A 13,812-nucleotide genomic window follows, 5' to 3' on the forward strand; every position below is an offset into this window, starting at 1 on the left:
GTCAAAAAAAAGAAAGAAGAAGAAAAAAAAACTTTAAAAATAGATCTGTGTTTTCTAAAAGAACAATGAGATAGGCTAGCACTTGAAAAGCTTTATGCAGGTGAAACATTTATATCGCCTGTCCAGTGTTAAGGATGAAGACGAGGGTCGAGGCGCTTATTATCACACAAGATCATTTTTGGAGATAGAGGTCAGTAAGATGAATAAAATGAGAAAACTACCACCAGGAACGTAACTTCACTTGATTTGTGCTTAGAATTGAACATCAGCCTCCACAGTTCAAAGCAATAGCCATGCACCACGTTCACTACACTGCATTATTTCAATGCTAGTAAGACAATTTTAAGGATTTCCTCCTTCACACACACTCTTCTCCCATGAGAAAATGCATTAGCCTCACTTTTTTGTGCACTGCGTACATATTTGCATTTGAAGACATTCCTCATTTTACAAAATTTTATGAGATCAGCTTGAGCCATTAGCATCATTATCCCATTACCATGCTGTGGGAAACGGCTGGAATAAGTAACAGAGCACATTTTTCACTTTAACTGAATTAAATTGTGGCGATTAATGTTACAAAGAATTAATACAAGTCTTTCTATGAAATTACCTTTTCCACTTTCATTTATTTGCTGAGCTGTGTTTGGGTGGGAATGTGCTGCTGGTGTGTGTATGTGTGTGTCGGCAACAGTGGTTTTCTTATCGACAAGGGGCCCCCTACAAAACTATCGCTCTGGGCCTCCTTTATTATTGGACTACATTCAATTAATATTTTTAATAAAGTGAATTTATTCTCAGTTTGAAGAGGCTGAAAACTGCAGTTCCCTTGCTGTTTACTCTCTTGTCTTTCCTTTTATCCACACTCCTCTTCTCTGGCTCTGCAAACGACAAATAGCATAATGTCTAAATACTGAATATAGAACTGAATCAAGACAAGTCGGCGGCGACTTTCCTGTATTGTGCCAGAGGCAGATTGCAACCAAAACAGCACACCCACAACAAATGAACCTACACTGTCAACAATTACTGCTCTGTTTAATCTTAGAAAGGATATAATACATTTCCAGAAATGCTCTTATTGGTTTTCATGACAAGAATGAAATAAGATGATCATATTGAATGATAAATTGACTGTTCAGAAAATGAATATGAACCCAGTGATTGAGAAGTATGGTATGTAAATCGACTCCAAAGGAGTTGACACTTGCTAGAGTTTAGGTAATCCATCACGGCGAACATTATTAACGCCTTCATTTTCTCAAAGTTGTGTGACTATGCGGTAGGCTAATGTAATTGAAAGTTGGTTGATAGCTATAGATAAATTGCTGAAGTGGTTATTTCACGTGGTGGTGGAAAACCCCTTCAACTCTCCCTGCTTTAAATACAGGAAGTACGGTATAGGCTTGATAAAAATGAGTTCACTCCAGTGTTTAAAAACGATTGCCAATAGCTTTTACCAGAATTAAGTTGAGTTTCATGCAAGTAGCCTAGTTGAAAGGATAGTTCAACATTTTGGCAAATTCGCCTATTACCTTTAATTATCAGTGCATGTTGTTTTGAGATCCGCAAGCTGCTCAGCGAACACAATGGAGGTGAACGGTAGGCTACAGGTCCTCTGTCCCTCATCAGATTTATCAAATAGGCTACACAATCCAACAACTCCAAAACGCTCTCATGGACAAGTTGTGACCTGCACATTCACCATGCTATGAAATAATAATGTATCATTGCGAGACTGAGTTGTTTTCGAGGCAAATGCAGCCGGAACTACATTCCAGATTCCAGACACAGCTGCTGTGGAGTGATTTCAAAAGTAGGCCTACAAGTAGTTCCGAGTATCTGCTTCATGTGTTGCTAATGTTACATAATTATATGATTATTTCATAGTGTGGCAAAGGTCAGGTCATTGTGTAGCCTATTTGACGAGTTTTGAGGGACACAGGACCTGTACCGTTCACCTCCATGTGTTCGCTGAGCAGCTCGAGTCTCTGCCTCGCGGATCTCAAAACAACATGCACCGATAATTAAAGGTAATGAACCTACTGCTATGATGACTACATGTATTATGGCAATAAGCGAATTTGCCAAAATGTTGAACTATGCCTTTAAAAGAGATTTTAAGTGATTTTACCTGTACTGCGGTAACTCTTTTGGCCACAAGGGGGCGGTGAAAACAAGCTCCAATGCTCCAAACGCAGCACTCGACATAGCGACGTAAAAAAGTTAAAATAGCTAACTTAGTAGCACGCAGTTCGTTAGCTTAACCTCACACACGCAGCAGACAACGGAGAAAAAACACTGTGGAGGAAAGTTTCCGGTCTTCTTTGCAAATGTAAGTCGACATTTTCCTCCTCGTTGTTTTGTTGTGTGTTAGCTTCGTTATCCCCCTGAGGGAGCGACGCAGCTGTTAGCCGCTAAATGCTAAATGCTAACTGCTAACTGCTGTGTGGATGCTGAGAGTAGAGATGTCAACAGTGAGTTTGAGGATTGCTTAGATTAGAAGCTTGAATGTGCAATAAAACTCAACAGAGCAGAGGGGAAACTTTAGAGTGAGGTTGTAATTCTCGGTGGGCTTGTAGTTTTATCCACTGTTGTTATGAAAAATATTGATTATGGCAACTTGAATTGTGGTTAGAATCACCTCCTTGGAGGAAAAACAGCACTAAAAATTAAATTGATGGTAATTTTGCAAGTTTTATTAATCAACTTGAGACAAAGTGCAGCAGACAGAATCAAACAGCATTTGGGGTAAATATGAAATTAAGAGCTTTAAAAAAAACAAAAAAAAAAACAAGTCTCCAGGTAGCTACACCTGAACATAGCTTTTCAAAGTGCTTGACATTAGTCTTGATAGAGAGTTTGCATTGGTTCTTCTGGGGGTTGAGGGTATCTCAGTGTCCTCTACCTGATCATGTAACATCAGACTGACTCTAGGGTGATGAGACAATCTGCTGCAGGGCTGCCAGTCCTTCTTGTCACTTGTTTCAGGACCCTGACTGTGTTTTTGGGGGCCTGTTGGCTGTTGCTGCCCCACTGCAGAATCAATGAGGGGGCGATCAGATGCCTCCCCCACCTGATACCAGAGCTACCATTAAGTACCTTGAATCTATGCGTAGTATCGAGTGTGTGTCTGTTTTAACTTCCAAAGGATCAGGCGAGGGAGGGAGGCAGGCAGTCCCTTTTCAAAACCTGAAATTTTCTTGACAGGTCAGATCTCCTCCTCCGATAGTGGGTGCATCCCCACCACCCCCCATCAAAAAGCTTGGCTTCAAAGGAAAAAGAGGCAGGGACAACATGATGACAGAAGTTGAAAATGTCAGCGCTTCTTTGACCACAGATGAACCGTCACATCACGTGCTATGAAAGCTGGAAGTGCCTGCGTTAAATGTACAATATTGATTTCCAATAGCGAGCAGATGTCTGGCTGTGTTTTGAAGCTTAGTTGTTTATAATCTCCGGCTAGTTGTTGTTTTCGGAGAGAAAGGTGCTGCTGCTTGCTGCTACCACTGCTTGCTGCAGAGGTATGTCTTGTGTGTGTGTTGTCTGGAGGGTTTGTTATTCTTCCAACAAACTGAACTCCCACAAGCCTGTCTCGCTCAGACTAAATTGACCTTTGCTCCCTTTCTGCTCTGCTCCCAAACACACGTGTTTGTCTTTACCCCGTGCCGTCGGATTATTCTACCTTGGCTGAGTGATTTCTTTTTAAAAAAGAAGCATGATAAATGTTTTCATAACACATCATTTCATGCAACAGAATATCCTCCAGTGCTGTCGTATAGTGTGTGTGTGTGTGTGTGTGTCTTCCTTCCTTATGGGCCATATGAAAGCTCTTCGATCCATCTGGGCTCCTGGTGGGGGGTGCCTTTCCACAGTCCCTGCTTTCTTTTGCCTCTCCAAACAAAACAACCTCTCTCTAAAGGGAATACAGGCGAATGCTGGGATGATAAACACAGCAGCAGGATGGAGGGACGCATATTGCAGCCAGGTCAGAATGGGTCCGTGGAAGAGTAGAAAGAGGAGGGGGGAGCCGGCCTGCTTCAAGGGGAGTAAACAAAACATAATGAGGAAGAAGGGAGGGGGGGGGGGCGAGTAAGAAAAAAAAGTAGAAAATGCTGGGTGGTGTGCTGGTGAGGAATTGGGGTCAGGTTTTTCCCACAAAGACTTGGTAAAGAAACACACACACACATGCACACATGGATGTCTACAGCTGGTTCTCATTCAGCGCCGTCAAAGAAAAGCAACATCCTGTCTCCGATGTAAAACAATGATAAAAGTCTGCCACAGTTGGCATGACGCTCTCTCTCACAGCCGGATTATCGGTTTGCATACGAGACGGAGACGCTGCTCTCTCTCTCTGTGAGGAGAGCAAGAATTCATTTTTTTTAAACTTGCAAGATTAGAGGAGATAAATCCACTCATCTGTGTGTTTGCCCATCACAAATATCCCAGCTTGAAGTAAACAGACTGTAAATATTGAGTCTGCAGCGCTAGTGGTGAGTTTAGTCTGAGGAGCGCGTCTCCGTCTGGTCGGACCAGAGCAGCTGTGTGACGGTGACACGGAGAACTCAGAGCGGGTCAGGCGCTGGACTAGTGCACCTCCCTGAAGTGCTCTATGTTTAAACAACCCCCCCCCCCCCCTTTTTTTTTTTATTACTGCGTCTTTGCACGATGTGAACAGCTTCGCTTTGATTTGTGATGTCACACAATTTTACTGGGTTTCCAAACTTGCCTTTAATTTTCAGAGCTCAAAGAGAAGCCGCTGCTTCAAACTGAGATATCCAAGCTACGAACATGAACGTGTGAATTCTCTCTTTTAGGTTTTTTTTTTTTTTCCCTCTTTCTACTCGTGTGTTACTTAGCTTTGTTAAAAATCCAGGTTGAAACCCCCCTTCTGTTGTGCTTATATTAAACCACTGTATGCTCTCATGAAAGGGAACGAAACACGAATCATTAAACATTCTGCATAAAAACATACAAATATCCTCTGCAATTAGTCTGCAGCTCGTCACGGGGGATATCTAACAAATGTTTCATCTTCTGCTTCTTTTATGTTTTTTGCCTCAGTCTCAGCAGGGCTGAGCTCACCTCACGCAGGGAGTAAATGAAAGCTAAATGATCTTAGGGCTCCTAAAGGAAGGATACCATTAGGGTTTGCTGTAGAGAGATGAGAGACAATGAGGCCTGTTTCTGACTTGGCAGAAAAAAAGCAACAGATGTCATTATGGCAGCACCAGAGGATGGCATCCCTCTATGAATGTGCAGAGTGGCAGAGACATGGTATCTAATGATGTAGAAAAAAAAAAATCCCCACGAGCGTTGCATTGAAGAAGGCTGCTAAAGAGAGTTTCTACATGTTACCTCTGATATTTGCTTCTCAACACGACTTCAGTTCGTCTCAGCTCAGTTAATCCCCCTCTTTTTCAAGCTGGCGCTCTCTGAATGTGTGCAGTGCACGCCGGCACGCGTGTGCTCGGGAAGTGGAACTCTGCAAGTGTCTCTGATACGACTCCAGGATTACTGTTTGTGGTGTCCACAGTGAGCAAACAACGGGAGGAAATGACACCACTCAATCATCAAGCGGCATCGATTCTCTATTTGCCTTGAGATTAGGGAAGATGTCGACTTTCTTACAAAACCAAATAAGGATGCTTCAGTTTTCCCCCACACAGGAGGCATCGTGTTGAAAAATGACACCGTCAAGAGTATACAGTTCCCTAACGTGGTTTATTCTCAGTTAATTTAACATTTACCCAGGCAATCCTGAAATTGATGCATAAATCTTAACTGCAACAGCGAAAATATAATGTGAACAAATTATGATTTCCATTATCAGATTGGGGGCGGATGTGTAGTTAATTTATGTATTTTGATGTAAATAAATTCATCTAAATAGTTTCTTACATACAGTATGTGCACGAGTTTGAAAAGTAATGTTTAGGAGAGAAAGGTTCGACCTGGATGACTCGTGACTCTGCTTATTATGCATCTTCAGAAAGTATTTTACAGACATTTCCTCTGTTACAGTGCAACACCAATTACACTGCAACTTAGTCTGATCTGCTAAATCCCCACCGCACCGCACTGCACCCCCCCCCCCCCCCCCCCCCCCCCAACACCGACCCAAATGGAAATCCGGGTACATCTCCTCATTTGCTCCATATCCTGCAGATGCACAGATTGTGCTCTGAATCCCATTTTCCTTTTTCACAGATTGAAGTCAAATCACTGTTTTAGGGGAGAGAGAGGGAGAGGGGAGGGAAGGAGGGAGGGAGGGGGTACAAATCTATGAAAAGTCTTTCTTGCCGTCTCTTCCTCTTCGTTCTTCGCCGTGCCCCCGAACGGCACTAAAGCCTCACCTCAGGTTGCTTTCTTATCGCGTCTCGACTGTTGCATCAGGCCGCGTTTTTACAGGCTCTGTTCCCTTTTGTGAGTTAATATAAGAAACAAGACTTATTTGACTCTTTCCCTTTGACCTATGCTTCACTTCTGAGGTTCATTATGATCTGGATAATGAGAAAATAATCCTGGGTATTCTTCTACTCCTGCAGGAATGACATTCATTTACCCTGCATAGAGACTCAGGAAATTAAGCCTATCCCCCATTGTTTTCCTTCCGTCTATAATGCAATTATGTCAGTTTTTTTTTTCCTAGGCTCCTGGGCCCTCAACTATCACCCCACAGTATTTGTCTCTTACATAAGCAGCCCCCATCTAACTGTTGACTACAATGGATGCCGTCCCTGACAGTAATTCTTTTCACTGATTCCATTCAGAGCTAATCATGTCTTGTTCTCCACAGGGAAGGCCTTTGAGATAACCTACGTACGACTCAAGTTCTACACCAGCCGGCCGGAGAGCTTCGCCATCTACAAGCGCACCGAGGAGAGCGGGCCCTGGCTGCCGTACCAATACTACAGCGCGTCTTGCAGGAAGACCTATGGGAAGGACGCTAAAGGCTACATCCGCCCAGGAGATGACGAGAGGACCGCTTCGTGCACGGACGAGTTCAGCGACATCTCCCCCCTCAGCGGAGGAAACGTGGCCTTCTCCACCCTGGAGGGACGGCCCAGCGCCTACAACTTTGACCAAAGCGTGGTCTTGCAGGTGAGGCTTACATTTTGTTGTGTATTATTTTTTACGCATATGTATTTTTGAAATTGATTTTATTTACTTTCCTCTCCACATTTTGGTCGATGTGGCACTTTTATTTGAGTTGCTTTTCTGCAGAAAGCATCTTAACTAACTAAAAAGCAGAAAAACACTCCATTAACACAGAGTTGAACTGTGGCAAATTAAAAAATGAGTCGTTTAAAAAAACACACAAGGACCAAAACACAGATCTTTATAAAGATTAAACCTGAAAAAAAAAACATTGAACTGTTTACTTCTTTTTAACACCTGTTGTTTGTCTTTTTCAAGCCCTTCACAATAATCCATAACAGGTGATAGATCTCGCTCGTGTTGACCTTTTACTATATTTTCCCATCAATTCGTGGAAAAGGATTCTGTCTTAGTTTGATGGTGTGAAAAACTTTTCTTCAAAAACCACTGATTATATATCTCTAGACACAACACACACATAGCACATAGTTGTAGCTGCGCTTTGTAACTGAAGTCTATATCTCCATGTAAAGCTCCCGGTCAGACCCCCATAGGGTTGGGTGGGGGGGGTGTTGGGAGGGGGGGGACCCAACCCTCCACACTGCACAACATTTTCACATAAACAAACATACTGTAGCCGTACAGATGCTATGACTTTTTCAAAGCCGCTGAAGGGAGTCTAATGTTATGTTTAGCTCTGATTAACATTGATGAGGTCTTGAGAGGGCTGTGCTGAATTAATGGCAGCCTCTTGGGGGGAGGAGGAGGGGGGTTGAGTATGGGAGGGGTGGGCACAATAAAGCGTGGCTAAAAATGGGTAAATAAAGCACTTAATGCAGCCACTCCTTCCCCTCTGACGGGGCTGTGAGCAGTGAGCACACATGCATCTGTCCATGCATGTGCTCTGCATCGCTGGAAAACTGGAAGAGACTTCTCTAAATATTAATGATTTCTCAGAGCGTCTTTACTGTTGAGAGTGTGTGTGTGTGTGTGTGTGTACAACTCCCATATTGGGAATTTACATGCTTAATGCAGGTCTCAGTGATGCCTGCAGCAACTTGTAATGGACCAAAATACAGATGGAACCTCGTCATGACAGTTTAAGTAAGTTGGCTAATTAGGGCAGAGAACTTACAGGGACATCTATGTCATGATGCAAAATATATTAATCATAAGAAATATCTCCATGTCTGTGCATGAAACGTGTGTACGTGGACAGAAACAGTAAATTAGGATTTTGAAAATCAGATTTCTTGTTTCTATTGACTAAGGAAATCTATTTGCAGCAGATTTTCAGCCACCGAACAAAATCTATATCAATATTCAGTCACTTGCTGATGTCTCACTTTCTTTAGTTCAAATTTGTAGAGTGTAGAGTTTAATGATTTTATTTCTGTGTGCTAATCATGCTAATTTGATTTGCCAAGTGGAGAAACTTTTGGACGGAAAAGTTATTTCTACCTGGATTAGATTTGGAAGTACTTTATTAATCCCTTGGGAGGGGAAATTAAATGTCACCTCCACACAAAGACAGCCAAAAACACGCATCAAGGGAACATATACAGACTCAGGCAGGGAGAGATAAGTGCAAAGCATCGCATCAACATCACACAAACAACCCACAGCACTCAGCAGTCAACAACAATGTTCATTTAAAAACCTCACTGGAGGAATTAAGGACCTTCTAAATCTTTCTGAGGAGCATCTTGGCATCACTGTTGTTGTCACTGTTGGGCACTAAAGGAGCTCTTCAGTTCGCTAAAGACGTCATACAGTTGGTGTTCCTTATTGTGCAGGATGCAGGATGGATTAACCCCCTAACAAACATGTTCTCAATAATACAAGAAAGAAAGAAAGAAACAAAAAAACAGTCCACAACAATAAAAAAAGGACAAACCACAGTTGACATAATGACATTGGAACAATACAACCGTAAGAAGAAGGCCACAATGGCCAACACAGAGACTGAGATAACGGAATATAATGATCACTTTCAATTCACCAAATCAAAAAGAGCATACAGCTTCAATGAAAACAGGAGCAGGTCACCATGAGGTGAGAAGACAGAGCATGTTTGAACATACCAGAAGAGGAACTGGATCTGATATTAGCAGGAAGGTTATTCCAATCTGCTGGTGCATAAAAGAATGACGCCTGAAATCGAGCAGGGGGAGAAACATGCAGTAAAGGACACATAGACCCAGGAGCCCAACTACATTTTTGAAAGGAAGAAAGTTTTGCTTTTTTTCTCCCACACACACCTTGCAGTGGTTGGGGGTGTATGGTGAACATGCAGATGACTGTACGGGACATTGTTTAACATTGGGAATCTCATCCTGAGTCCATCAGCACTAAGTCATGAGTTAAATATTGATAAGATATCCTGTTCTGTGCTTCCAGTTATCGTGGAATTCATAATATTTAGCCAACAACAACTCTCTTTCCTTGACCTTTACTTGACTTGACTGTTGCCACGTCGCTGTCAAACAAAGCGGCAACAATACCATAAAACAAGCCGTTTATAGGGCCAAACATAAATGACCCCAGCAGGAGGAGTGTGATGAACAAACCTCATTCAAAATCTAATTTATCGTCCTTTAGTGGAAGTCCTACTTAATCAGATCCACGGGATGTGGACGACATCCTGGCCTCCCACTGGTTGAGTGTTTTCACTCTGCATTTTTATTCTTTCCGCTGTCCCTTACACTCACTGCTATTTTTATTTCCTGCCACTACAACAACAACAACACCACCACCACCACAAATCCTTATCCCTTCAGTGGACGTGTGTTTTCTCTCGTTATTGGAGAGGTTTACTCTGCAGTGGTCAGTTCACAGTAATGCCCCGCACCTGCTATAGGCAAAATGCTCCTATGACAGTGACGCTGTTGTCTGACCTCCCTCCTGAAACACTGTGTAGAAACAAGTCTGGAAAAGCAAGACGACTCTACCTCTGTAGAGGAAGCTGTCCTCCTCCACATCATTAAATTAGAAGAGTACGGCTGTCTTTTGGAGGATAGTGTGGAAGATATGCGGTGCATCCCTGCATAACCACAACCGGCTCCAACCTATATTAAAGAAGACATCTTCCCAAATTTAATAATGTAAGAATGAGGGGAATTTTTAGAGTAGGCTACGTGCAACGCCCGGCGCGCCCATGCATTTGCTGTTTAGCGTAAATGAATGCTCTGAACCAATTTCAGCCGATTTTTCTATAACAAACACAAACCCCAATATTTCCTCCCAGCTCTCTCTTTGTGTTTTGAAACATGTTGTGTTTCAAATCTCCGAGCAGCACACACAGTGAGAAACTGCTGAAGCCTGACTGCAGCAGAGAAATGGCTTTTTGTTCATCACGCTGGTGGATCTGAATAGTAGTTGATTCATTCCCCAAAACAAAATAGATTAATTTGTGAATAGCGGTTGTTTTTAGTAAAGCTAGGGTTTGAAATAAATTGAAATTATGAGTAAAAGTAACTTTATTTGTCAAATATTGACTTTGGTAGAAAAAAAAATCTGATGTTTCTAAAATATTGTATAATTTCGTTTGACTTTGAGCTACGTATGGTATCTCTGCCTGCACAAATACCTTACCCCTATCCCCCTTCCATCCTAACACACACATGCTTTCTTCGCCGGATGCCGTCTCCTCATAAACCCCCCGCAACACCACCACCACCACCATCATCTCCCTCGCTCTTCAACCACGGCACTTTAAATGGGTGACATATCTGCAACCTCCTGCCGAGCAGAAAAAGGAGACAGCCGTCCCCAAGAGTGATCCCATTTTAAACTGGGGATGGGAGGATGGAGGGAAGACAGAAGTGGTGAAGCCACATCAGCTCTCAAGCATATGCTAAGCTGCACTGAGCAGCAGGATAAAGACATTTTCTCCTCATCTCTGCTATGCGAGGTCCCCGTGCATCTGCAAGCAAGTGAAAATAGAAAATAAAATGCACTATTGGATTAGCTTTTGCGCTGCTGCGAGTTGGACACATTGTGTGGCAGGCTGCTGTCAGTAAGACGACATACAGCCGCATGAAAGAGGAATCTGCAAGCAGGACTGAATTTGGCTCCTGAGCTCCAGAGTCCAGAGATTTCTCTCCGTCTGTCTCACAAGGACAACAAAGACAGGAGGGTGAATCTAAAAAAATACATTTCTGTGGTTTAGCAATGGCCACTAAACACATACCCAATAAATAAAAACACCTCTGGAAGTTTCCACAAGTGATCGTTTCTCTCCACCCCATTATTCTCTGATTCATCCCTTTTCCTCCTGTAAAACTTTGCTTCACCTCCTGCACTGGTGGTTCTACATTTTTTTTTGCATGAGAGCAGTTTTAAAGTGCTTACAAGAAAAGGTAGCTGCAGCCCCAGTTTTCTAGTTCAGAGATTATTAAACTGTCCCTTTCTGATTAATCTCTTCACACTAGCCCTTTACCACTGTGCTATTTCGGCCCCCTCAGTCTCCCTGTTATATAAATGCGGTCTCGAGCAGGCTGGGACAACAGCAAGCCAGAGTCTAGGTTTGTAGGACACAAAGGATTGAGCCTGGTCTGCAGAAATCTGGTGAAGGAGAGCATTATGTTTTGTAGTTGGAAACACATGCCCCATGCATGAACAGAGTGTTTTCTCCCTCACCATGACAGGATTATGTGGGATTAAGGAATTAAGGCACTAAGGATTATGAGAAAGAGGCATGGCAAGAAACAGGTAGCCTGAGAGTCAACAATAGCTTGATAGGAAGAAAGGGCATTGTGGTCAGGGTGGTGGAGGCTGGGCTGTATATTTAATGACCCGGGTTCAGTTACAAGTCATAGTAGGAGAAAAACATTCTGTAATAAAACTTCTTGTCCGAAAACTTCCCCAAAACTTTAACAGGATGTTTAATCGAAGTTTATATTACATTTTTTGCTCATTTTGTCTTTTTTTTTGTTTGTGCTGCTGTCATAACTCAGTGGAGGTGGCATGTGATTCCTTTCCGTCCCCAAGACTTCGATTTCGTCCTATTTTTAGCCCGTGAGTGGTAGAGTCTCCTGATGTGATAATCACATTGTGTGGTGCAGTGTGTTTTATTCTAAGGTGTTATTACGCCTCAGGTGTAACAGGAAATTATGCAAAAACAATTGTATTACCTTTAGTCATCCTTTCAACTTTTGCTGAAGCACTGTTATCAGGCCTATTACCTGAAACACTAACAGCTGTATGTTTTTTTTTATACTAATAGCCACATGTTAGCAGCATGCTGACATGCTCCGTTAACACTTATGTTCAACATAAACGGCAGCAAGTTGTCACTGCAGTGGTGAACCTGTCACCTGCAGACTGGCTGGTGATTATGGTGGCCCCTGAGGACAAACATGAATTACAGTGAAAACACAAATAATAAGGAAAGAAAAAGTGACACCTTTTCAATACAAATAAGGAAATCACATGCAGCAAGAACTGCTACACCAGAAGGGTTAGATGGATGCCTTTATTGTCCCAAAGGGAAATTTTTTTCTCACATGTGAGTGACACACAGTACACGACAATATGCACACCACAAAAAACATAAAACCCACCAGACACATTATCACACACATAGGAAGAGGGATCTGTACAACAGGTTACTGTGGGAGTTTGTTGAGTGCAGATATGGAGAAATGTTACAGAAATGTAATGTTTTATGTAATCAACCCAAATCCTTTTAGAGAGTTTTTTGATGTCTCTTCAGGAGAGAATATATACGCTCAGTTCATCTAACAGTGTCCGTTTGGAAATTGTGTCCATTGTTGAATGAAGATGTGGTGACCTGTCTGGCGGCTGAAACCAACAGTCGTCTCAGCAGCTCGCAGAACGGCTCCTGAGGTGACTGACGGGTCATTGTACACAGTGAAGACATTTCACACGTATATCACTGAGCTCGTTGATAATTTAAGGCTCTGTTGTTTGTTTGTCATGTTTAGAAAATGTTCTATCTCATGAGAAATAAAATTTGGTCTAACAGTTTGTTGAAATAGGATATATGGTGCTGCCAATGTGGATAATGAATCCAAGCTTTATTGGTCACTGTGGCCACTTTGCTTTTGTGTGATTTCCAGAAGAACTAAATGAACAAAAACACATGAGACACTATATTTCTGATCATAATCTCACCGTCAATTATTACACAGTAACGTTGCTGCTTATCTTAAATGAGCCCATCACTGCCCCCTCTGGTCCCAGAGCACTTCTGGTGTAAGCAATTTCTGTTTCTGTTTTATTATTTGTCGCATTTTTGGATCTGGTTCACATTTCCCTTTACGCCTGCGGATGCTCTGACTGTTGCCTTTGTTTCAGTGTTTGTGGTAGTTTGTAATTTGGAGCACATTTCCCTTGATGTGTGTTCTCACGCTTGTCAATGTCTAGTCTTTATCAGCCAACGACTCCAAGGCTGAACTTTTGACCGGATAGTTTGATTTAACATCTTCAAAAAAAAAAAAAAAAAAACTTCTGATGATAATCTGATAAAAAAAATTATACTCAATCCTTTACTGAATCTCACTGAGTACAAGATGTCTTTTTGCAATAGAGACCTGACTGCAGCATTCATGACAATGTGATAGACGACAGGGAGTTTGGATTAGAGTTCTCACTTGCGAACCTATCACTGTCTTTTGTTCTGGCCGCTCAGAGCGGCAGCGCTGTGCCGATAAATACCCATATGACTCAAACATTTGAACTGGT

The 13,812-nt window shown here is 42.3% G+C and overlaps 1 protein-coding gene across 1 annotated transcript in view; it reads left to right on the plus strand.

Annotated features, from left to right (window-relative positions):
* lamc3 (laminin, gamma 3) overlaps positions 1-13,812 on the plus strand; it is a gene marked incomplete at both ends in the record, with an annotated part of 111,749 nt that overhangs the window by 1,875 nt on the left and 96,062 nt on the right. Inside the window, one exon of the mRNA XM_083983926.1 lies at positions 6,803-7,107. Coding sequence (XP_083840052.1) covers positions 6,803-7,107 — 305 coding nt within the window. The remainder of the gene's footprint in view (positions 1-6,802; positions 7,108-13,812) is intronic.

The sequence above is a fragment of the Trachurus trachurus genome (genome assembly GCF_905171665.1).
Source record: "Trachurus trachurus genome assembly, chromosome: 12".
NCBI classification, from domain to species: domain Eukaryota; kingdom Metazoa; phylum Chordata; class Actinopteri; order Carangiformes; family Carangidae; genus Trachurus; species Trachurus trachurus.